This window comes from Coturnix japonica, chromosome 2 (genome assembly GCF_001577835.2).
Source record: "Coturnix japonica isolate 7356 chromosome 2, Coturnix japonica 2.1, whole genome shotgun sequence".
NCBI lineage: Eukaryota > Metazoa > Chordata > Aves > Galliformes > Phasianidae > Coturnix > Coturnix japonica.
Genome location: NC_029517.1, coordinates 14,440,419 through 14,466,909, shown reverse-complemented (window position 1 = coordinate 14,466,909; position 26,491 = coordinate 14,440,419). Strand labels below are relative to the sequence as shown.

Genomic DNA, 26,491 nt, shown 5'->3' with positions numbered 1-26,491 from the left:
TTGCGAGAGCACTCATTCCGAACACCACAGCAGGAGCTATTTCTATGGTTCTAGGCTTCAAAAAATTAAGGAATGGGATTTTAAATGTAAGTAATTGAGATCGTTCACGCACATCCCGCAGCTGGAGGCGGCAGCAGACGGACAGGCCGCGGGGTGAGGCCTCTGCCGGCGGCTCGGAACCAGCCGAGCGCCACACACCGGGCCACAGAGCCGGGCGGCGGCGGACTACGTTTCCCAGCCAGCCCCGGATGGCCCCGGGGCGGTGCGATGGGAGGGGAAGGGCGCTGCTGAGGGAGACATAACATGGGCGCCTAACAACGGGAGAAGGTAGGGGTGGTTTGTTGGCCGTGCTGGGGGCTGTGGGGGTCGCGCTCGCTCTGCAGGCGAGGCCAGGCCGCAGCTCCGTGTGTTGCACCGCGCCGCAGGGGGAGCGCTGGGAAGCGGGGCGGGCCCGGGCACCCGCTGCCGCCGGGGGGCGGTGGGGTGGCGGCCTGGCGCCTGCTGCCCCTGCCCGTGTTGCGGGCACGGCGGGGGAGGCTGAGCTGGTACCGCTCCGTGACACAGCCCGGCACGGCGGCAGAGCGGTGACGGACGGGACGGGGAGATGGCGGAGACCGGCTCCGTGCACGCCACCCGCTTCGAGGCGGCCGTGAAGGTGATCCAGAGCCTGCCCAAAAATGGTGAGTGCGGCCGGGGGACGGCGGGGGGGGGGGGGGGTGTCCGGCTGGGGTCTGTGCGGCGGAGGGAGCTGGGGGGAGCGGGGCCGTGTCTGAAACGCCAGTTCGGCACCTTCCGAACTCGGAATAGAAGTTCCTCCCGGAGGAGGGGGCTGCGGCTCCGTGCCGGCCGCTGCTCTGTGCGGGGAAAGCGGAGGAAGGGCCTTCCTCAGGTCCTGACTTGGTTTGGGAGCTGATGTCATGGGTTTCTTCTGCTGAAATGTTTAACAAAACAGCGGAGTGAAAAGTCAAAATGTATCCTCTTGGTTACTGTGATAAGTAATGTGGGGTTTGTCTGGAGCTGGGACTAAAGGTCATTGCTGACATCCCTTAATGACAAAAATCCAGAATATTTGTTTTAAAGGGGTAAGTATGAATTTTCTCTGCCAGTTATTGCAGTTTTGTGTTTACATTTCCTACCCCTACAAATGTTTGCTCTGCAAAGGAAGAGGAGAGAAGAAAACATGGAAGAGCGATGAAGTTGTGATTGGAAGTTCCGTCAAATAACAAGTACACAGAAGCAATGCGGGAGGAGTTATTGTTGCTCTACATTCTGGAGTCTTTTGGTAGATCCCTGTTTGCCATATGAAAATGACCTCTGACACACTCATTCCTGGAAGCAGAATCTGCCCCTTTAAACTAAGTGAAAGGAGCCTTGCTCTTTGTTACTTATTACTCCTCTTGCTAATTGTGGATTCTGACGTTAGAAGCAGTAAAGGTTATAGTCCCTTATTTGATCTGCAGCTTGCTACCTGTTTGTAAAGTAAATATTGTCAGCGTGGTGACTCGAGGTAGATGAAGTGAAGATGTTTTTCATTGACTTAAACTGCACTGCTGTGAATGAGGCCAGAATAAACTGCAGGCTGTTTTCTGACAGAAATGCTAGGCTTACAAAATACTTGCTAAAATACTTGATTACACTTTAATTGTATTTTAAAATGCTTTCACTAGGTTCTTTCCAGCCAACAAATGAAATGATGCTGAAGTTCTATAGCTTTTATAAGCAAGCAACACAAGGACCATGTAACATTCCAAGACCTGGATTTTGGGATCCTATTGGTAGATATAAATGGTAACTTTTCATGACTTTTTTTTTCTTCCTATGCTTGGGTGGAGGTGTTAAAAAGAATAATTCTTAAAAGGAATATATTTTTTTTCCATTTTCTTTTAAAATCTCTGATATTCTATTGTTTTTCTTCTTGTGTTTCTCTCTCAGATTTCTTTTTCTGGGGGGGGGGGGTTATAAACCATCGTAATGTTTCCGCAGTGTATATCAGCACTGTAAAACAAAACCAGGCAGTCTGCAGAGTGTGACTGTAGAACAGTGTCTGAAATTCTTCCTTCTTATATAATGTGAGCATGAAGTAAACAGATGCTCACTGAAAGCTTTTGATACAGCTTCAGGCTCTTGGGGTGAAGTCTAGTTTGTGCCTGGTTCATGTGCTCAGTGACAGGACTTGCAGCTGATTGTGTTTTCTTTGACCAATTACAAGCCTTCTGAGCGCTGTGAAGATCTGTTTGAGAACCCGTATGAACTCTCCTCTAATTAAGTTATTTTAATAATTTTTCCTGAAAAGTCGCAATTACTGCTGTCTCTATGGTCAGGGTCTTCTTGGGATCTGTGAATTGGGGGGAAGGTATGTTTGCATGACTGGGGCAGTAAGCTCCCACTCATCTGGCTGTTGGTGGCTGAAATGTGATCCCCCAGCCTTGAGGTTTTGCTGTAAGTGGGACAAGTAGTCTGGCAAAAGGTAAGGATAGTGTCAAAATGAGTGCACTACTGGGTAAGGAAATGCTTTATTTCAGCTTGTGTTCTGGCATTCTTTCTGCAATGCTAAAAAGTTTGATTGACACTTTCCATCTTGCAGAACTGGAAAGGTAGGTATTTTCTAGGTCATGAGTTAAATATGGTGGTAGCTGGGGGCAGCGATTAAATTATTTGCCTATTAGACAGGTGCATCTTTGTTGCTAAACTCATATGCAAAGGACAACACTCTTGTTGTAGCGTATTCTGACATTGACTGACATTGTGACAGATATTTGTAGGTACCAGCTAAGTATTAGGCACTACTTTTTTTTCTGTTGTAGAGGGTCCTAAGTCAGTCAAAAGGGAAGCGTGTGTTTTCCATAATATCTGGACTTGTAAACAACATCACTGGGCACAAGATCATGGTTAATTAGCGAGGAGCTGTTTAGTCCCCAGGCTGTTCATTTTGTTTCTTCTGTGTGTATGTCTCGCTACTTCAGTTATCTGAGTAAATTACAAATTTGGACCTAACAGCAATGGGTAGTTTTAAATTTATTTATTTTTTTAAGTTTTTCTTGTATGAGATAAACTTTTAGCATTGTATAACTGACCTATTTAAGGCCAGGCTAAAAAAATCCTGTGGGTCTTCCAGTCTCTCAAGGTGTGTGACTTTCTTTCCTAGGGATGCTTGGAGTGCCCTGGGAGATATGTCCAAAGAGGAAGCCATGATAGCTTATGTTGAAGAAATGAAAAAGGTAAATTTATTAACAAGTGGAAGCCGTCTTTTAGGACTAATATTCCATGAGCTAAACTAGGAAATATGAAGGATTCTCTGTGAATACTGTCAGATCTCCAAATGAATTCTTCCTTTTATGAGCTGTTACACTCAGTAGTATGGTTTTTGGCCTGTTGGGCAAATAAATTTCTGTAGTTTCTTCAAAGCTACTGAATTGGTTGGTCTGGGGGAAATACAAGAGTTCTAGTTGATATGAAGCTTAAGTGACAGAGCTAAAGTAGTAGTGAAGCATTACCTAAGGTAGATGTTCAGAATTAAGGTTTCTTGTCTTTTACTGACTAACCCTTTGCTCTGCAATCCTTTACACTGTATCTACTTCAGGTAACATTTCCAGTTTGAATAAATATTATTCTTTTTTTTATGGTCCCTGGATGAAGATATATCTGTAACTTAAATGACGTTAGCATCAAGAGAAGGGAAATTTAAGTTTTACTCTGGATACACTTGTTTTTTCTCTTAGGACAGTATTTTAAGGCTTAACTATCTGCTGGAATACTTGGCATGATTGATAATTGGTATAGCAAAGAAACTTTACTTGGTGTGGAGCTGGAATTCAACTACTTCTTTTTATCTATCTGTGATTTTGATTGTTCTTGTTGGCACTGCTGTTGCTGATAAATGAAAAACTTAAAGCAAACAAACAATGTAACCCCACTGCATCTCCAGAAAACAGAGGGAAGCTGTATGTTATTCACCTTAATTAGATAAATCAAAAACAAAATCCCCACTAAATTTTAACAATGTATTTTGAAAGCAGACCACAAGATTTAGCTCTTCCTTTCAAATCTCTGTTTTGAAGTGCACTGATACATCAGTAGTGTTCTTGCTGTTTTCAATGTGGTAGTTGATTTGTCAGAATGCTAAAAATTAGGTGAAGTTGTGTTTGCACCAGACGAACACCCTGGTATGTCTCCTGTGTGGAAGCCTGCTTACTTGACCCAAATGAAGCACAAATATTCTGCTTCTGTAGAGATCACGTGTAAGGATTGGAGAGCAAATGACTTCTTGTCTCATTCAGCTTTGAAACCAGGGATCTGTTTACCCTGCATTGCTGCTGCTTCAGCCCTCACACTTGAAATGCTTGCTTCAGCTTTTCCAGGCTGATTAGTTCTACTTGAAACATCAATAGAAGTATGTTTCAGGTCCACTGGATTTTCTGTCAGCATATACCACACTGATCTCCATCCTGTTACTGCAGGTGTTCTGTTGCTACATAGATAACCACGGTCAGGAAGGGAGGTAACCTCAGGATACTGATGTACCTCAGGGGTACGCCCTTGCTATGTTTCTCCCAATTCCACCACCATTGAGCATAACCCTAAGCTGCACATGCCAGGTGACCCATTCACAACATCAGTGTTATTGTAGATTAATGTGGTGGCTTTGGTTGTTTATTTTCCTTTCCCTCATGTGGCAGTGCTGAAAACTGCAGTTGAGGAAGGGATCTGAGTTGAAGTGCTGGTTGGGCACCCAGCATCATAGTCCCTGCTAAGATGAATGTGAGCTTAGGTGCACTTTGTTTAAGGTAAATATCTCTTCCAAGTCACGTTTCTGAAACTTTTATGTTGCCATACTGTTTAGATTAATTTATTTATACTTCAAGTAAATTATTGTGTTACATATTGAGTAATAGCATAAAAACCACTATGGTGTTTTTAATTTATAACAAGGATCTTCATGTATGAATTGTCTGACATCCAAAGAAAACAGTAACTTGGAATTCATTTGTCTTGCCTGTTTTCTTCTTTTTTTAATTTTCTTCTTGCCTAAAAGCTGTTGGCTCATGGTTTAGTTGGTGAATGTAAATACCTGCCCTGTACAAGTGTGTTACTGTACAGAGGGTTTTTTGTTTCTATCAGTTCTGTATTTTTGATGTTGTTTCTTGTTTTTTAAGAAAAACAAACCTTTCTGCTGCTGGTTTATTTCTAGCTCCATAGCTGAGCACACAGCATCTCTCACTTACAGATATAGGATGAATTACGTAAACTAAATAGGTCAGAAGTGTCAGTAAAACTGCAGTTTGTTAAGATCTTTGTCTCTTGGTGTATTTGACTGGTTTGGAAGTTGCTTGTTACCTGCCAGCCTGCCTGAAGCTTCTGCCTCACGAAGGAGTGCTGTAGCATTTGCTGCTGCTGCTGAGTGATGTGCTTGGTGCTTTTATGTGAGATGCATGCTGTTTGGCAACTCACTCCTCCAATCTGTTTCTTTCCATTGCTCTTCTGAAAGAGGAAATGTACCATAGGTGGCAGTTTGTTTTGCTGTATTCTGTCCATTTGGGTTTTTTGTTTTGGGAGGAGTTTCAGGTGCACATGGGAGAGTACCCTTGGTCTGTGCCTTAGGTTCCACTAAAGATGACAGGGTCTGACAAACCAGAAGAATCCTCTCGCAAATAAGTCTTTCAGTTTTATTTTCTTTGTGGAAAGGTAGTCAGCAAAACTAAATTGCATCAGATAACAGCAGCCTGATGAACTTTGAGTTGGTTTACTTTGAAACTGTTGAAATAATGGATTCCAAAGTCTGCTAACACTTTGCTAAAGCTGTCCCTTATTGGTGGCAAATGTATGAGCTCTCCTGTCTTGTCTTTGCCTAGGAAAGGTTGATAAAGCTAATTAGGATTCTTGTATGGTAAGTTAGGTTTGGTTTATGATATTGTGGGTTTTATTAATAAATAAATCGCAATAATGTATTGAGAGATGCAGTGAAATATTAGTAAGTTGTCAATAGCTGACAGTTTGTACAATTAGTTGAAATGGATGAATCATTGAAATGCTGTTTCATGAGGTCCTTCGTATTTTGCACTTGTGCAGATACTTGAGAGTATGCCAATGACGGAGAAAGTTGAAGAATTACTCCAAGTAATAGGCCCGTTCTATGAAATAGTAGAAGATAAAAAGAACAGAGGATCTGGCCTAACCTCAGGTTCGGACAAATAACTTCCTTTGTACTATTAATAATCACAACTCCACCTTTTTTTTGGGGGGGGTGGGAGGTGCTTGTTTGCTGGAAGTGATTTTTAAAGCTAAATGTTGCATCTTTCTCTTCATTCTCTCTACTATACGGCAGTTCGAATGGAGAAAGTATCTAAATACTTGGAAGGTAGGAATAAGAAATTACGGATAAGTCCATCTCTTCCATTGTTTTGGTGCTGTAGTAATTTTTTGCTAATGCTTGTGACTTCTGGGTTTGCCATCTCATTAGGCTGAATCTTCTATTTCTATTTTGAGCTAAAAAACAGCTTCCCAGATCCAACTCTGTATCTTTAATCATTATCTACATGCTTTCTGATCTGCTGAAGGAAAACTTTTCCTGAAGAATGAAGTGTATTTAAAGTCAAAAATAGCTCTTGCCTATTCAGTCATAAAAGGAATGACTGTTGGAAATACTTCCTGCTACACATTTATTATCTGATCTAAATTTTATTAAAAAAAAAAAAAAATCTTCCTCAGTCAAAACCCACAGCTTTGTTGATCATGGTTTCATAATGCCTTCAGAATATGAGATGAATTTGTGAAACTTTAAAGCTAATCTTTTTGAGGCTCAAATTTACAAGGTGGGTATCTTTTAAACCACTTCACGTTTCCTACAAGTGGCAAACCTAGCGGTGTCATAGCTGCATAAAAATCAATGTGGTGCTTTTATTTAGCAATGCCGTTGTAAAAATGTTTTGATAATGGTTTTTATGTTATAGTCAATGTGTTTGCAAGGTCGTGATATAAGCCTTAGCAATTTTGAACTGTCTTCATTTCAGTGAGAACTGTTGAAATGCAAAAGGAGGAAAGTTATAACAACTCCAAAACCTAAACCATTGCACAAATGAATTCAATGTGCTTTAGTAGCAGTGACTGGTGAAGTTACTTTTTTGCATGTGAATTTTTTTCCTCTTTTTAAGCAAACACAATTTTGATGGTTTTGGTATCAAGTCTCAGAGGGAGATAAATATTCATTCCATTTGAGTAAAGGTAATGGTTGAGGTTTTCAAATGGCTGCTTTGAAACTGTATTTTTATTTTTTTCCTTAATTACAATTGCACATACTTCATTGCTGGAGTTTAATGAGCTTGCCTGACAGCTGGATTGATAGGCAAGATTTTAAGAGTATCAGTAGATTCAGGTCAGTCAGCTGTGTAATAAGGATTTACTTACACTTGGTTTCTGTGGCAGAGTGCCACTAGTGCCTTATTAAAAGAAAAAAGATTTGGGCAGAAAAAAAGAATTGCGAGCTTAAAGAAAAGTATCCTAAATTCATTTCTGAAGCAGGCAAAGTGTTTCAGCTTTAAGCACAAGGCGGAATAAGTAAAATCAAAACAGAGTAGAAAACTTCAACTTTATTGCATCAATAGCACAACAGGATAAATTTAGTGATGTGTATTAATCTACATACAACTTAAATCTGTAACATCTAATTCTGCCACACTGAGTTATGACAAATTTTTTATAGAATTCCATTGTTTTAAGGTAGAATTTTACATTTACACTTAAGAATTTTGAAATCCTTTCTTCAGGGCTCCTACCACTTCCATGCTGAAAAGTGAAGCTGGAAATAATCATTATTGTCCATAGTGCAGGTCTTTAAAATATTTCCTGGAAATATGGGAACATGATTTACTTCCCCAGCTTCATTCTAAGGAGTTAAACTGCTCTGCCAAAGTTTGCTTTGAAGTGGTTAGACACTGGTGGCAATACTCTTAGAAACAGATGCATTGTTGGTTTTGGTTGTGTTAGTTCTTGTAGTCTCCGCTGCCTCTTCTCTATTCAGCTTCTGTTTAGGAAGTTGGTTGGTTGGTGTTGTTTTTTAAGTGACAGGTAATTTTTATGTCTCTTTTGGCCCATTCTGAATGAAGATTTGCCTTTTGCTTTTCCATCAGGCTTTTATCTGTGTGAAAGTGACTGTCCATCTATGTAAGAACTGCATGCTGCTTCCTAAAAAGCGTATCATCAATAAAGAATATCATCTTGCTTCAATATCTGCTACCAGACAATATGCATGCGATATGTTATTGTCTCCAGCAGATTGGCCTCTCAACAGAAGTGTTGCCTTTGAAAATTGAATTTCTACTCCTTGTGGTTTCACTGTTAATGTTAAATGCAAATTATTGCAAAAATGTCTTTGAGTCAACAGAGCTTGTGGCTCACCTTAATGAGCAACCCTGAGGCCTCACATGCCAGCATTAAAATGGCAGCTAAGACAAACTTGCTGGATTTATGCATTGCAATCCCCAGCCTTGGCCTGTGCCTCGCCTCTGGGAAATCAGAAGAGGAGTCAAGGTGGGAGAACACAGTTTTGTCCAGTAGACTATGTAGGTCTGAGGAATATTTCCAGAGCACATAACTTGAGCAGTGTTCTGAAAGCTCACACTGCAGCTGAGAAGCTGAGGCTCTCCAGAGAATAGTCTTTGACAGGTAGGAAGTATTTTATGGGGAGGAGGTGGGGAAAAAAGACTAATCAATGAAATACAAGGCATCAAAGAAGAAGCTGGACCCATGTCTGTCCAAGGGCTGCACAAGAGAACAGGTATTTTTTGCTGTGTTAAAGAGGGAGATTTTTGTCTGTAGTTGGTAGGAGTGGAATATTGAGAAAGATGGGGACAGGTCACTGTACCTGGCAGGGATACTGCTGCTTTAGAAAAGCAGCTAATAAATGAATGAGATATCTGATGTCCAACTTGCTGCTAAAAAAAGACCATGATTTCAAAACACATTCATGTCAGTGAATCTCACTAAATAAAGTTAACCCTCTGCTGTTACACTGAGTAGAACTGTTCCTTATAAACCTTTGTGAAGACTAAATGTTGCCTTCAGCAATGACAAGTTACGCACTGTGGAGACAGGAAGGTTTCAGCCCTGTAGTACTTTTGTCATCCTGCTTAGTGTTTTTTCTCCTGAGCCCTTTGTTCCCAGGTGCATTGTAACTGCTGTAATTGCAATTATAATAAGCTCTGTTGAAGCACAGTGTCTCATACTCTTACTGCCATATAGGCTACTTTGGGGCAGTGCTAATTGCAGTGTAGCTTTTTTTTTTTCTCTTGCCCATACAGGGCACCACTTCAGTAGCATCTGGTGTGAGTGACAGGAGTTGCAGGCTGATACAGTTATTGAGCAGTTGCTTGGATGTGAGAGCTAAGAAGACAGTATTCACTGAGGTGTGCGTGCTATTAGAGTGGGTGCATCCATTCCAGTGCTTCTAGTTCAGGATCCAGGTAAGCTTGGAGGGAGCACTGCATTTGAAAGAAGCGAGTCTGCTCTTAATTATTACTTCACAGTTAGAAACACTTTTCTTGCTCTTAAAATATATTATACTTTCCAACTGTGCTTCTGTAGATTGCGTATGATTAGTTTCTCTTTTTCAAATTGTTGTATTTTCTCTAAGAGCTCATCTCATTGTTAACATCTTTGCGTTGTAATGAAGCATTTGGTGGCATGCTTTTCCTGCTTGTATGTGGGCTTCTTGTCAAACACTCTCTGTGTTTGCTTTATTAGCTCAGTTTCTCATTTGTGCTTGACTTCAAGGATACTTGCTAAACTAATGTCCTTCCTCCTCCTTCCTCTTTCCTCACTAGGATTTTTAAGGAATTCAGTGGCTATGAATCCCTTACGCTTTGTAAGAAGGGGGAAGATAACTGCAGTCTCTGTTACTTCAGAATTGCTGTGTTTTAGTAGGATATCTGGAATGGGTGGCTGTACAACAGCTGTGAGGTGCATTAAAGCAGGGCAAGGGTGGGGCAGGAGAAACTGTTGGGCAGGTGAGAGAGGTTTTTAAAGTTCTGAGCTCTAAGCTTTCTTTCCAGTTCTAGTCTCCTGTGATAAGCTAACAGCTATAATCAGGGTTCTGTTTAGAACAAAGTGCTACTCTGTTGTGTGGATGACAAAGTGCTAGCACAGATATCCCGTGGAGGTTGTGGAGTTACCTCTCTGGAGATCCTAAAAATCATAGACATGGTCCTGGGCACCCTGCTGTGGTTAGCTCTGCTTGAGCAGGGGGTGGAACAAATGGGACCAGAGGTCCCTGCCAACCTCAGCTGTTCTGAGCTTCTGTGAAGGCTGCAGATCATATTCATAGAGACTAGTGTGAATCTTACTTTGCATCTATCCCAGCAGTTTACTCCCAAAACCATCTTGTGCAAAGCAAACCTGACTGTGTTTGCTTCACGCTGGAACTGAGTCAACAGTAATAGTTTTTGTGCCTAATGAGCATGGGTTAGTGTATTATGCATGACTTTGTTATTAGAAAAATAATTACTTTAAAATCATAGTCTCAAGTATGTGTGGAAGAGCCGTCAGTTATCCATGAGGCTGTGCTTAATGTGGGCAATATGAACGGCTGTTGCTGTTCAGTTGCTAGGAGCAGGTTGCGGGGCACACAATCTTCATGTTATTTCCTGTGTATTTTTTCTTGTACGAGGCAAAACAGTTTTTGACTGAAATGTATTTCCTGTTGACTGGACTATAGGTGGCCCAGAAATGGATTCTTCTGTTGCTTTCAGGCATAACTCAGTTTTCTTTATGGGGTTTTGATACATTTCCTGGGACAGATGTGTGTTATTATATTCATGTGTACTTACATGTATCATCGCACTAGTACATAAAACTCCTCTCTACTTCTTACACAACCAAAAACTGCCAAATATTGACTGTATCTCTTCCACACAGAAGAGAACATAGCAAGTCCTGCTCATTCTCCCAGAGGAATGTAGTACCAAACATGAGGACATCCTGGATCCTGGAATGATTGCTGTTATTAAGAGTTAATGTGAAATCTAAGAAGCAGCTGTTTTTCATGTTCATTCTTATGCATGGTCACTTTCTAAGGTGTTGACAGTGTGTTGGCAAAGCTTAGATCTGTTGTTCTTGCTGCACATGCACCATCTAACTGATCTGCATGTGCTTGTGCCCCTGTATTTTGGATGTCTGGTGCTTTATTACACGAAACTGCCTGCCATTGTTGGGGTAACCTGCAGGTCAGCTGCTATCCTTACTGAGCTGCTCACTGTCCAAAAATACAAACAGATTGTCTCTACTGGCACAAGTCTCAAGCACAGAAAGAAGAAAACCATGTATACATCAATTGAAATAAATCTCAGTAGTGTTATTTTTATGTGGAAAGTGCCCTGAAAATTCAGGGGAGTAGGTACCAGTGATATGAATGGAGAAGAACTCCACTGATACTGAATGGAAGAAAGACACAAAGGTCCAGGATGATTAAGTCAGTAATCCTCAGTGCATTCTTACAAGTTAATAGTATGTCTAAGAAGCTGCTCTTAATGTTTATTTATCTGCAAATTGTTTTGGTGTTTGTAAATGGTGAATAAAGACATGACTATTGTTAATTACTTTGTTTATGGAAATAAAACAGCATATCTCTTCATATACAGCTTGAGTAGCACATAAGCAGAGAGAGAGGAATGTGGATAAAACAGGGCTGTGGTCATCTGGACTAAATTAAAGAAAAAGGGGAGGCCTTTTCCCCTGCTATAGTGGAGTTCAGGGAGACTAAATAAAAAAATATATATAAACTGTATAGAGGAAAATCTGATCATTAAATACCATGAGAGTGATAAAATAATGGTAGTTAAGGGATTTTGTATTTTTTGTCTTTATTTGTGAGGACAGTGTGTTGTAGAGCTTTGTACTGGAAAGAATGGAAAGAAACAAGGGTATAGAAAGTCTTCTAGCTGAGGGACTTACTACTCCCCAGTGCTTGCATTTGCCCTTTGTCCTTTCTTTTTCCCCTCAGAAAATAAATGAAGCTTCAGAAGCAATTGCTTTCAGCAGCCTGCCCTCTGAGCTGCTCATCTGGGTGCTTCTTAGTTAAACCAAGGAGATCTATCAGTCATTTGAAAATGTGTTGTTTAAGCAGATCCCAACTTGAAGGTGATGTAGTCTCATGTAGGGATGAAGAGTGAGTGTAGGCTATGTCAGGCAGCACAGCTGCAGACAGAAAGGGTGCATATCTATGCTCCGAACCATGCGTTAAAATACTACTTACAGCCTCAGTTCTCATGGCCTATCACCTGTAGTTCCTGTTTCATAGACTGCTCTAAGAGGCTTTTGGTTGGAAGGCCATTATGAAAGGTTGAACATCAGAAGGATTTCCAAAGCATGGGTAAACCCTGAAGTGTACTCCTTCCCCCGGGGCCAGTGCTCTCTCCTTGCAGTAATACAGTATGGGAATGCATCGGTTTCAAAAGGAAGGAGGAGGTTTGTGAAACTGGGTGAATGAGAAGTGGCAGAACATAGTTGCATAAACTTGGAATTGAAACAGGAAGCTTACATGGATCAGCTACAAGCATGAAACAGTGGGTTACAATGGCAAGAAAAGAGTTCTAGTTACCTGATTATCAAAGTAACTGTCTACGCTGTTTATATATACATATATATATGGGTGCCTGGAGACTGGACACCCAAATTTGGACAGAGCTTTAGTTGACATAAACATAATACTAAAAGTCTGTATGTAAAGTGTTATAAGTAAAAGTCATAGAAATAATCTTTTAGTAGCTAAGATTTTGCTACTGTCAAGCTGATAGAGTTATTCATATTAAAAGATATGTTCCTTAGGGAGCAATTACTGACCTACGCACAAGGCTGGGGAAGTTGCTATGAGTTGGCTCCGATTAGGCTTTAGTACTCTTATCCCATAGAAGTAGAAGCAATTGGGGGTGGACTTGGTGAGGGTAACATTGTAGGGATTCTGATAAGAAGTACAAGCACGGTATTTCAGGGAGGCCATGGCTCTGTACAGTGTGCCGTGTTTTTTGGAGTCTGCATCAAAGCTGTGCCTCTTCGTGGTCATCAGGAATTGCTAAGAGTGACCTTGTGGAAGAAATATGATCCTGAGGGATTTTGTTTTTCAGGTGTTTTGTGGCATACTGCTCCTGATACTTTCCTTTGGTTCTACCTCTTTATTAGTTCAAAGTAGATACAAGGAAAAAGCTTTTTTTGCAGTGGGGGTGATGAGGCACTAGCACAGGGTGCCCAGGGAGGTGGTGGATGCCCCATCCCTGGAGACACCCAAGATCAGACTTGATGGGGCTCTGAGCACCTGATTCAGTGTAGGTGTCTGTGTTTATTGCTGGAGGGTTGGGCCAAATGGCCTTTAAAGTCCTTTCCAACTGAGACCATTCTGTGATTCTATTTGAATTGCAGTGTAGCACACAGAAGTTTCCCCAGATTAATAATCTCCGTGCTGAAATAGAGTATCAAGAATACCGTTGCATGTTCAACAAAGTTCTCTTCAAAATAACAAAAAAGTAAATCTTAGAAAATATGTTGATGGTACAACTGGGGCTTTTCACAATATGTTGGGCAGGGTGAGGAGGTTCGCAGTTTTTTAATCACCTGCCTTTATGGCTGGATGCATCTCCAAGTCTCGTTTTTCCCGTTTACTCCCACAAGTGGGTAAGGCACTTGTGTGTTTGTTCCCCACCCTGTTTTCATTTCAATGGGGAAGTGACACCTGCTTCTCCATTGCCAGCGAGCTGTCACTGTGTGTACTGCTCGTGCTGCAGAGGATGTCACTGTTACGTTATCCTTCTTGCACTGTTTGTTCCCAGATAAACATCTCTAGAATTGAGATTCACAGTAAGTGAAACTTGCTTATGAGAAGTAAACAGGGAATATGGTGGGAATCTCCTGTGAAAGTCGTTTTATTTTGGAAATATGTTTTTTGCAGGAAGAATAGAATGACTTTGTGATTGCTTATTTTCTTGTGGTCCACAAAAGAGGTGATAGCTTTTCCAGTTACTTTTCAGATAAGAGTTTAATTACAATCCAAAATGGTGACACAGGGTGCCCATAGAGTGCTTATTCACAGTAAGACTGAGGTGAACAGGGCATTTAATGTATTCATTATGTCTACATAAAAGCTATTTTGATTTATTTATTTTTTTTAAGCAGTATGGGTAAGCTTGGAAACTGAAGGACTGTGGGAGGGCAGATCAGTTCTTTATTGCAAGATTAAAGTAGCAAACCCTTTTCTCAACATGCAGCAAAGAAAGTAGCAGGGCTGGTTTGGTAACGTTGGTATAATTGGATGTTATTTTGCCCTTTAATGTTAAGCCTAATTAATTTAAGGCTTGACATTAATTAATCTTCCAAGATTCTGTCAAGGGAATGTACAGGTTATGCGGGTGGAGTGCCGTGATGACAAAGCAGACAGAATCCAGCCCTGTGGTCAACATGTAGAGTGTGGGAGTGTCTAGTAACTGTTCACTTTGTACCTTAGTTACTCCACTAATGTTCAAGGTTGGAATGATCAGTATGTATTTATCCATATTTTTTTATGTAGGGTGTAGAAAAGGCTTAAATTTTCCTTCATGCATTTTTAAGAATCTTTACCTTTGAACATGGAGTAAAGTATAAACCTTGAAAAGGACACAGATATGGAAAACAGGCTAAACAGTTACTTTATTCAATATTTGTTTTATATACACACATGTATATAATGTATTTGTGTAATTAGACAAGCAAACAAATGTGCTGTGTATTTATCACACCATCTTTTTCATTGTACTCAAAGTGCTTACTTCCATGTGCACTTTGCCAGATAAATATTTGTATACAATTTGTTACCTTGTTCTGTTTAAACCACTGTGGGAAGAGATTAATAGAATATTTCCCTTTCACAGCACCTGGTTGCTCACATAATTGAATAGAATGTTTCATAGTTTGCAATTTTGAAGCATTTCAGCCCCAAAGGGAACTTCTATAAAAAATAACTCTGGATTCAAAGAAAATGGCCATATCAGTCCTAGATGAAATGTTACTGTTGCTGTACCAGGAGTATGGATAATAGTCTTGATCAGAGGTTTTGTAGTGAAAGTAACATGTAATGTGCTGGCTTTTTCTAGTAGGCTTCCTCAGAATCATTCACGAGTAGTCGGGCATTCTGTGGTAAACCACTGAAGGGAAACATTGAAATAATTAAGGAAGAGCATACCCAAATAAAACTGGCATTCACTGATTGTTCTTTTAATTTGGAGATGCTTTTGTGCAGCGGCTGCCTGATATTTCTGGGGGAGCTGCGTGTTGGCTTCTTTTAAAATACTTACTTTTCCTTGTTGAATGTTTTCTCAGACCTTAGTAACGTCATGAATTCCGCTCCAAATATAAAGGCTGTGAATGGAAAAGCTGAAAGTAGTGATAGTGGAGCAGAGTCAGAAGAAGAAGGTCTTCGTGAAGAGGAAGAAAAGGAGCTACAGCAAAATGTAAAGGGTATGTCCCTACACTTAGACCAGTGTCTCTTAGAAGCACTTCAGAAGACACTTCTTTACTGTGCAAGTAATGAAGCAGTGGCACAGGTTGCTCAGGGAGGTTGTATCTCCTTGGAGATACTCAAAAGCTACTTGGACATGGTTGTGGGCACACAAGGACACACAGGTGTTCCTGCTTGAGCATGGGTTGGACCAGATGGAATCAGAGGTCCCTGCCAACCACAGACATGCTGTGATTCTTCCAGAGTTTTTTTGTCTCTTTTTTTTGTCTGTGTAAGTATCAGAAAATCCCAATGGACTGTGAATGCTGTACTTGTACTGCCATACATTTTTTGACTGCTAGAAAGCTACGTCAGGGTGTTAGACCTAAGAATTGATAAAATATCATGTATTGTTTTCCTTTTTGTTGTCAATGTTACTTGTAACAACTGTTAATAGCAGTGGAATTGAAAATCATATTTCTTTTCTTCAGAGAAAGGAAAACAGAACTTGCAATGACACGCATTTCAAGGGTTCATAAAGGGCTTTGAGTAGTGGTTGTGTCAAGTGAAAACCAAATGAAATTCCACATTTAGAATTCTGTGTAGTTCTTTTTCCCTCCAAGGACATTGGGGTAATCATTGAATTTGTCAGAGGGACCTATGGTGGAATTTCTTAGTTATGTGTTAAACATCACCTGCTCTTTATGCAAATTAAACTGTTACATTAATACTTTTTTACAGTAACAGAACAATCCCTGCAAATGTGAATCTAGGAGCATTTCAGTGTTTTGTTCTGCTTATAAATTTTACACATAGACCATCAGAAAGTTATCTGCTTTAAGAACTGTGTTTTTGGCTACTGAATACCTGGCTTTCTATATGCAAGGTTTTCCTGTTCTTTTACAGAATGTAAGAGCCTGAAAACAGAATCATTAGCTGCTAAGGATTTGGAAAATGTTGTTGCTAATGACTGTTACAAGGACAGCTTCATCCCAGATATGCAGAATGGCATCCAGAACAAATCTGCCCTGAATGGTTTGAATGAGGAGGAGGAAATAAAGAAGACAGAGCCAAGCCTAGAAATAGCTAATAACTGTGCTCACCAAGGTATTCTCCTTGCAAGATCAGGTGTTAATTTGCATATGTTTTTCTTGGAAATCTTAATCCTGGGATTCAAAAATGAGAAGTGGTGTCTTTCACTAATACAGATGTGAAGAAAGAATACTAAGAAATTTATCCAATTTGTAGCAGTTGAAAATATGGTACTTTTTTAAACAACTTTTACAGAAAGAGGGGTAAATTCAGAGGGAGGATCAAATATACGGAGGCACAATTATCTTTAAAAATCATTGTATTATCCTTTTGTGTATCATTTGAAAGCTAATTTGCTATTAAATGAAAATCATTAATATCTGTGTTTGTCAAGGCTGAAAATATTGTGAATGCCAACTTATTGAAACTGATGACTGAATCTACCAACTGGAAATGAATTGATAACTTTGTATGAAACAACTTTATACTGAGATTAGGAAACAAACAAGCAAAAATTAAAATTTTGACCTTATAACATAGAAATGTCAGTATGATGTTTGGTTTTCCCTTAGCAAATGCTTAGTGTAATTCCTGTATTAATAGGATGACAATAGTGGATGAAAGGGGCATGAACTAAAGCTCACGTAGATATTTTAACTCGTTGCTTTACTCTTTGCCAAGGTTGGTTCATATTTACAAAGCATGTGTGCATCCTTCCTTTAAATACAGGTGCAAATGAGGAGAACACTGAAGAGATCTCAGGAACTCAGCACTTAACCAGTGATTCAGACAGTGAAGTTTATTGTGACTCAATGGAGCAACTTGGGCTAGAAGAGGTAAGGGCTTTGTATTTCTGTGTGTGGTTTGAAGCTAATATGCTTATTTTTAAGTAGGTTCCTGTCTCTCAGGTGAACCTGGACATACAGAGAGGAATGAAATAACACACTCGTACCTTTCTCTTATTTGAAGTATCGTTTTGTGTCAGTCTTTTACAGCTTGGTCAGAGAATTTAGGTGAGGGGAAATGATCCAAACCAACAGTTCATAGAAACAGATGTCAGAAAGAACAGTATGAAGAAAGTAAGGGTTATATCCACAGGTAACAGGGTCTAGTAACATATGTGGGGACCAGAATTCAGCTGACCCTCAGAATCATGAAGCGTCTTCATAACTGTGTGGATTTTTGCTCTCTTTTCCTGACCTTAAAAATCCTTCACTTGTTTCTTAGAATAAATAGAGTAAGCCTGAGCAGGCAGCCTGTAGGAAAGTGGAAGAAAGTGGCCTAGATCTGGAAAAGTGGGAGGTGATGATGATTTGTGGGCGTTCTTGTACTCTCTTCAGCCATAACATGCATCTTTGACTTCCATGTAAAAGGTGGGCACCAGCTGTACTGGCTTAGTTATCACTGAACTGTTGCTTGTATTAACTGTGGTCGAAGTTGAATTACTGGTCTGGTCCTCTTTCGTAGATCTGATTTAAGTGTAGGCTTGGCACAGTGTACTCAAACACTTAGCTTCCTGACTCAGGGGATGAGAATGTGGATGGTGCATGGGATCAGAAAGGCCTGCAGTATTGCATTGTTTTCTTATCCATCTGTTTCAGCAGATCAGAATTCTTTGCAGTGGTGAAAGCTGTTGTGAAAGGTGATTTGGTAGAAATGCTTCAAGCTGTTTTTTATGTAGGTTGTTTCCCAATTGTCTTATGTATTGTTTGAACTTGTTTGAGGTTCTTTAGTAGGAGTGGGTAGATAGGTATCTATTACCCAACTTTAACATGAAACGTTTATTTCAGATAGATATGTATGGAAATAAATATAGAAGTACAGCTACAGACAGACTAAAACTGGGTAATATTCACTGAACTTAAATGTTGCAAAAGGTGTAGCAAATAGTCAATCTTTGGTTCTGATGATACAGGTTTATGATCTGTATTTGACAAACAGGATTTTTGGCAGCAGTTTCCATTTCTTTTCCTCCTCTTCTTTGCTATTTTTCCTTTTTCATGGAGTTACTCACCAGCTGAGCTCCCCAGTCTGCTTCAACATGTAATTGTGCTCATACCTTGTCCTTTCACTGACCAAAGGGTGCTTGTAGCACTTCAAGGCATCCTCTTGCAGAGTGTGTAACTGTGACCCGGTCAGTGTTCATGTCATCAATTTTTAATGTCCTTCTGCATTATCACACATTTTGAATGAAAAACTTGGTAGAATTTACTTTTACTTGTGAAAAATACAGGGTGCGGTCAAGCAATTTTGAGTCAGTTGATAATAAATACTGTGATTTCTTTGCAGTGAGTGTAAGCACTGCTAGCCCAAGATTGCTAATAGCACGTGGCTTGTGACAGTATGGTTCACCAGTTAGTTTAGGATACTTCTTCACTGGCTGGGAGGCAAAGCCAAAGGAAAACCAAATATTGTGAGATTTTCCAAAGGTTCAGCGAATTTTATTGTATGCTGAAAATGTCTAAAGTGATTCCAAGTAGTTCAGTGCTTTGAGAATATTTGTCTCAAGTGAATGTCTAACCTTTTCAATTTGGAAAGTATGTTTGGGCAACAGCAAGCAAGTTCTGTAATGAAACGAATGTTCCTGTTAAGAGTCATAATACAGAGCAAGTTATTTTCTTAAAGTGAAAGACAGTGTGCTGCTTCTTCCTTTTTTATTGGTTAACTGTTATATTCTACAGACTCTAATAACTCGTTAATGTTTATTTGTAGCCCTTAGAGATCATCACGTCAGCTAAAGGATCTTTAAAGCGTTCATCCAATTTCTTGGATGTAGATCACCGTCTTCAAGTAGAAAATACTGATCTTCCAAGGCCTTGCACAACTGCTGGGAGTCTGCGGCTTGGAAATGCTGTAGAAGGTGCAGTTCAAGAAAAAGGTGAAGTCAAGTGTGGAGGAGAAGATGGCAAAGCCAGTAATGGGGCCCCTCACAAGGAGAAGAAGGATGGAGAAAAAGCAGATTTCTATGGTATCAGAAGAGGGAGAGGTACTACACAGAGCTTTTGTATTTCCTACAATGCTCATGGCTATAAATGATAGGAGACTAAGAAGCACTGGTCAGCCTTGTTCAGTAGGACAGTCCCACTACACAGTGCCTCTGTCCTTCACAGTAAAAATAGCTAATAAAATGTTCATTCCAGTGGGTGGCGATCAGTTTTGTGTTCGAAGCATTTATTTCATTCATAGTAGTCATTACAGAATAATTTCAGTGTTATGGAGATCTTTAATAAGCATATTGGCTGCTTCAGTTTTGGCTTACCTTAAAATCCAGCTGCTATCTGTAGCACCAATACTTCTTATCACGTAGTCCTCAAAACCCATCTGTGCATAGAAAAAATGTCTTTACAGGTTGCGTATTTATTTGTAAATGCACATGCATTTATACCTCCACAGTGTCTTATTTGAAACCAGGGAACCTCTTGGAAAGGTGTCAACTACACACTGTTTTCTATATAAGTGGTGTATTGGCCACACCTCGTGTTTATGCTGATGCTGTCTGTTATGGTTGTTAGAACAGAAGGCGTTTCATTTATTTATACCAGGTCTTTTTGTATGGCATCAAATGGCAAAGTTGTTCTGTGTTCTAACCATCTATTTCTTCTCTCCCAATGCAGGGCACAGACTTCATCCTTTAGGTGACGGTTCGCAAGGTGGGCAGATGGGTAACGGAGGGGACGGGGAGCGCTGGGGATCAGACAGAGGACCACGGGGCAGCCTCAATGAGCAGATCGCTGTGGTGCTGATGCGGTTACAAGAAGACATGCAGAATGTCCTGCAGAGGCTGCATATGCTGGAGGCAGTAACTGCATCGCAGGTACACACTGAAGCAATTTAATTACGTTTTTGTTAAATCTCCTTGAGTATCTTTATGCTTTCAGATTAAAACTGTGTTTTCTTGAAACTGTAAATAAATTTCAGTTATATTTTGGAGTTTGTTTCAGCTTAAACTTTGTTTTTGTTACCTGATCTGAGGAACACAATTCTGAACTGTTGTACTTGTGAACAAAACTGTGCATATGAGCTGAGTTATTAACCATATGTTATTTTGCTCATTTCTCTTACACAACTGATCTCAGCCATCGATATCAATACACGTTATGTGGTCACGACATGGATATTCCACGGGTAATGTCAGTAATGTGTGATCCCATATGTCTTCATCAGTAGATCTCAATGCATCTCCAAAGGAAATAAAATCATCTTAATTTCCCAGACTGGTAAATGTTTGCAGGCAGAAGTTCTGAGCCCATTATTCAGCCAGCAAATTGGTTCTTCATAGCATTCCTTTCCTTCCAAGTAATCCAACTCCCTTGGAGTTTCACATCATGTGTACAAGACAAGCAGAAGTCTGAGGAATGTAGGTATCTGTTGATATGGTGTTCCTTTTTCTTTCCATTTCAGCAGAAATACTGCTACACTTAGTAGTGTGTGCAGGAGGACAGAATGTGCTGTGAATGTAGCACAACCAGCGGTCAGAAATACTTGGTTCTCTTTGCTGTGTTGATATTTGATCTGCCTGAGCATTGTAGAGCCACGTCTGTAGTGTCCTACGAGATGCACACGCTCCAAATCTGAGGCAGCCAGGGAAGAGGATCCCTTAAAACAGTAATTTTGCTTCAGTTTGGCTGTTCAAGCAGCTGGTGTTTGCACACAGATTGACTTCCTGCTTTATTTTTTACCAAAGCAATATTTGATGTATTAGTCAAAGATTTTTCCCCAGCAGTTCGTGCTGTGCTTTCATTTTCTGAGGAACAGGAAGGTCAAGAAGCTTCTGGTTCACACACTCATTAAGAAAGGCCTAGAAAGCTGAATTCCGGTGAAAGCACCACAGCAGTATATGGGAAAAGGCTTGTAATGTGCCCGGTACTTCTCGTTCTCTGTATTGCCTATAAGGTTTTGGATGGATTCCTTTGTACTGTTAGACATGCCTGTAGCTGTGGCTCAGGGCACACTGAAAGAATGCTTCTTGCTTTTATTACAGACCAGTGTTCAAATACTTTGTTACGCAAGTTAACTTGCTGGGATTTCATATCTGAATTGCAGCTGCTGAATTTGGAGCAGAGATGAAGAAGTTGCAGTGACAGCGTGGGCAGGAGGAGACTTGAAAAGCTGTAGAGAGGTTCAGTCAGTGATACTGATTTGCCTTTTAACACACAGAAATGTGATAAAAATGCTCTGAAGTTAACAGAAGCATGAGAGGTGAAGTTGGGAACCAAGTGGTGGAACGTGGGTTGCACTGGGGGGGGGGTAGTACTATTTCTTAACACGTCAAGGAAAAGCTTCCTTTCCTTTTAAGTACTGTTCCTTAAGCTGTCATACAGACAGACTGCAAAGCCACCATGAAGAACTAAATATTCTCATTTAGTGAAGCAGAAATATCATAATTCTGTTTTCTTTTTGACACTTACCGGACTTTTTTTGTATTTAAAGGCAAGATCTGCAACACTACAGTCGAATTATCAGCCCACCTCCTCTGTGAAGGTAAGTGCTGCTTTTTCTGTTTGCAAAAAAGCAATGTGAAAGGGTGAGATGAGTGTTTTATATCCAGCTTTCTTTGTATGTGCTTTTCATGCTGTCCCTTCCTTGATGAGGAGATAAAATAATTTGTTCCTGAAAAGACTATTTAATAGACAAATCTTCCATTTTTTTTCTGGTCTTACCAGTTTTTTCTACCTTGGTGTTGTAACATTTGAAGCATTTGTGATTACGGCTATGGGGTGCGATGTGCACATGCAGGCTGCTGACTGGACTCTTTTCTGTTTTCCTTAGAAACCATCGTGGTGGCCCTTTGAAATTTCTCCTGGCGTTTTAGCTTTTGCTATTGTGTGGCCATTTATTGCCCAGTGGTTGGTGCACGTATATCTTCAAAGAAAGCGAAGGTAACGATGTGCATTTAGTGGTTCATATGTACTTTCCTTCATCTATTGATGATCGGTATGAAGTAGGTTATTTAGACATAAAAAACATCTGCCTTCACACATAAGAATAATGCAAGAGTATCCATCTTTGGCAGTGTATCTGAACCATGAGTTCCATATAAGAACAGGGAGCTCGATAGGTCCCATTTCCATAAGTTCTTTTTTTTCAGCACATCCTGCTTAATATCTTCTTTTCTGTGTTGGGAACTCCCAGCTCTGACAACCGAAAGCTAAAGCAGATTGAACAGTAGAGTCTGTGATATGGTGTCCTTAGGAGGGTGTGTGGTTTATTCTCCAAAACTCAAGACAGATGCTCAACAAGAAATGCTGGAAGGTAGAAATGCCTTCTGTTAGCTGGGACTTACTTTGAGGAAGATGCATGAGTAGGAAATGCCTCAATGTTAGAAACTGTTGGTTAATATGACTCTCTATGTAGTATGACTCTCTATGTAGTATGCTCAGTAGAGGCAACTTAGGTTAAAACAATTAAGTGATGACACAGAGATCAGTTTCAGAGAATATACGTAAGCAGTTAAGGCTGGATACCTTGGAGGTGTGTCCATGGCATTCTGTGACCCTATCACTCCCAATGTCCTCCATCCTCTTGGCATCCTCCCTTCAGATCTCCCCTGAGCCTCCTGTTCTCCATGCTGGACAGCCCCAGCTCTCTCAGCCTTTCCTCATAGAAGAGATGTTTCAGTCCCTTTCTCATCTGTTTGTGAAGAAACGTTCCTATATTTGAGGACAGTTTCTGCATCACCTCTCCATCAGGATTTTCATCTCCTTTAGCTCAGGGGAGGAGGTTGATCAGCGCACTTGCAGATGAAATGAAACAAGATTCTGTGTTGTCACAGTGCCAGTTTCAGCTTGTACTCTTGGAAGGTGTGTAAGCTTTTAGGCAATAGCTGTGTACACAGTGCATATATTGACCGTATCTTATACATTTGGTTTTGAAATACGCATGCTGTCCTAGAGCAGATGCTGGGGGTCTCTGCTACTTTGTGAGGTAACTCAGCATTAAACTATGGAGCAGATTCCATGGATGGGGCAGTGAGAAAGCCTTCCACAGCCTGCACAAGTTTTGTGCAAGCTCATGCACCTGGGGAGGGGAACCTCAGCTTGTTCTCAGCACCTACAAAACAGCTCATGAATGCAAAGCGCTGATGTGGCCTGGTGCTGTCACCCTCCTTTACCACGAGCTCCTCTCCTGTACTCCAGGATACATTAGCAGTTAATTTAACCTACAGGTCAGAATCCATAGCGGTATTTTATATACTTTAAGTTCTGCCAGTTCTGTCAAATTGCATGTTGTTCCCTAACTTAAGAAGGCATCCAGAGAGGGCCACAAAAATGATGCGAGGGTGGAACTGCTTCCCTGTAGAGCTGGGGCTGTGCAGCTTGGAGAGAAGGCTCGGGGGGGACCTAAGAGCGGCCAAGAGAGTTGGATATAAGGAAGAGGTTGTTTACACAAAGGGTGGGGAGGCACCAGCACAGGTTGCATGGAAAGGTGGTGGATGCCCCATCCCTGGAGACACCCATGGCCAGGATGGACAGGGCTCTGAGCACCCGATCCAGTGTGGGTGTCTCTGTTCATTGCAGACGTCATGGGCTTTAATGTCCCTTCATGTCCCTTCCGACTCAAACCATTCTGTGATTCTGTGAATCTTAGGCAAGTTTTCAGGTATCTTGAATCAGCGTTGTATTTTGAAGGACTGGTGTTCTTTCTTTCATGTGTAACCTTAATCAATTTTGGTATTTAGACAAATGAAAAACTGTGTCATGTGGCTGTACGTTAACCTGGACTATTTGTTTCCTCTTCTAGAAAGCAGAACTGAGGATTCATGGCGCTGTTTAGGACTGCTGTGAGAAGGTGGCCCTGGGAAGTGAAGGAATTCTGAATTCTTAAGAGAACCTCAGGGTTTGGGATGATGTTCCTTCTGTTATAGTAATATTTGTTCTGCCTTTGAGCTGGACATTTAAGGACTAACAGCACTGATACTTGAATGATCTGCTGCTCCTAGGTTACAAATAAAATTAATAATTTCATCCTTAAAACCACACGAACATTAATTATTTTGGAACCTGTTTGTGGATGGGCCTTTAGGAACTGCTAGTCTTGCTGATGCCGGATAACAGAGCAAATATCATCTTTGTAAAAGGAAAAGCAAAAAAAAAAAAACCCTAAAGCTGTCACTTTAATATAGAAATAAGGTTACAATGAAAATACCCCTACCTGTTTTTCCACAGGTTTGTGTACCATGAGATGAAAGCACTAATGAAGTATGAATTAATGCTTTGTAAACTGTTGAAAAAATACAGTATAGCTCTTAGGAATTCAACTGGTTATTTTTGCTGCTAAACTGATGTGGGACGACTTCCCTTGTAAACCATTGAGAAGTGAGGTGGGGAGCATCGAATGTCCTTCAGGACCATAAATGAGGTTTTTGCATTGGAAAACATCCTGGAAGTCAGAGCCGTGGTAACAGAGGGACTGTGAAATGTGTATTTGTACGTAGGTGTGATCCCCCCAAAGCCAGGGATCCATCTGAAAAGGCTGCACCTTATGTTTATAATGTTGGTTGATAGCTATGCTCTTGTTGGCTACAGCTTGTTGTAACTGAAACCCCTGACTTGAGGCACAAGGTGCTTTTAAGAAGCCAAGCAAGCTCGCTCTGTAAGTAAAGTATATCTCTGAGATGAGACAAAGCTCTGTGCATTGCAAGTTTTCTTTTGTCAGTTGATGTCAAATTAAATAAGAGCTCCTGTCCCTCACCTGTTGCGCACTCTTCCCCACTCGCCATACGGAACGTGTCTGTTAGGTTTAGTATTGCTTTCCCTCCTATCCTGATTTCTCACACAACAAAACTGCAGCTAATTTTGGTGCCGATTCTTTTTCTTTCACAGAGGGTTTATTAAGCAGGATCCAGAGCCGTGCATACGTGGGTAGGTGAACATGGCTTCATTTCTGGGAAGCGGAAGTGCACTAAAATTAATCAGACAGAAAACAAAGAAGCTTCTTTGCTATAAAGAATGAAGTCATCTCCCAGCCTGTGCGTAAGATTCAAATCTTAGAAATTCACTGTATTGTTGATGCGCTTTTGTTCTCCATCCACACCAATATTACAGAGAACAGAGGAAAGCTCTTTTCTGCCCTTCCTGGAAATCTTTTATAGTTTGAAAAGCATTTTTCTTACGAGCTGTATTGTAAAAGCTGCAATCACGGGGTTCAATGTTTGCCTTGCTGGGGCAATTTTAATCTTGTTTTAAATCCTTTTTTTATTTTTAAAGCATTATTTTTCCCTCTTCTGATTTTTGTATTGTAAAGCTGAATTACAAATAAAATGATCAGAACAACCTTTTAGGCCGCTGTAACCATCAGCTTCCATCCGCCAGAGGTCAGTTTTGGCAAGAGATGCACCGAAAAACTCAGGTCTGAACAAATCTTATGCTGGAAGGGAAGTTCTACTGTGACCTGAAGCCACTGTGCCTGCAGCTTAAAGCCTGTAGAGTGATTAATTTAACATAAAACAACAGAAAGGATTATGCAGGAAGAACGCTCCAGCTTGAAGGTCACTTCCAACCCAGCCCAGCAGGATGGAGCACCATGGAGCCTGTCCCAGCTGCTGAACGTGTCCCATGTAGGCGGCTCCCTTTTAGAGAGTTCCCAAAGGTACCTGACTAACTAACTGTTAACTTCCCACTGAACTCAGTGTAGGCATGTGTTATCTGTGTTATTTATTAATGGTTTCAATAAATCAATCCTTTAATATTTTGTATTTAATCTTGCACTTTCTTCATGCTTAGGAAATGCAGCGTGGTGGGTGCGGTGGCTGTGCAGAACTCATGGGCTGAAACAGCCTCAACCTAAAGGCTGTAGTACAAAGCAGCACAGCTTCCAGAGCTCCTGATGGGGCCTCCAGCTCCCCATGACTGGAGCCTGATAGGACTCACTCAAACAAGTTTCCAGTTAGCTGCTATCTCACCTTGAATGAAAATTGTTCTCACTTGCCAGAGTACAAAGACAGCCCTAACTCAAAGGCCATGCAAAGAGAGCAGTGGTGCTGAGAACTGGCAGCCCCTGTTCTGTCTGGTT

General features: G+C 40.8%; 1 protein-coding gene across 2 annotated transcripts; it reads left to right on the top strand.

The window, feature by feature from the left end:
- The first annotated feature begins 192 nt into the window (after nt 1–192).
- Nucleotides 193–26,167, top strand: ACBD5 (acyl-CoA binding domain containing 5). Of its 2 annotated transcripts, XM_015853233.2 has the most exons (14): nt 193–327; nt 565–680; nt 1,668–1,788; nt 3,146–3,218; nt 6,067–6,178; nt 6,323–6,355; nt 15,331–15,468; nt 16,355–16,555; nt 17,210–17,316; nt 19,193–19,466; nt 20,095–20,294; nt 21,911–21,961; nt 22,250–22,359; nt 24,221–26,167. In XM_015853233.2, exons 2-14 carry the CDS (start codon nt 605–607, stop codon nt 24,231–24,233), a joined length of 1,509 nt encoding a protein of 502 aa, XP_015708719.1. In that variant the 5' UTR covers nt 193–327; nt 565–604; the 3' UTR covers nt 24,234–26,167. The 2 variants fall into 2 exon arrangements, with proteins under 2 accessions (XP_015708719.1, XP_015708720.1); XM_015853234.2 differs by lacking the exon at nt 6,323–6,355 and having other exon boundaries at nt 194–327.
- Nucleotides 26,168–26,491: the final 324 nt, after the last annotated feature.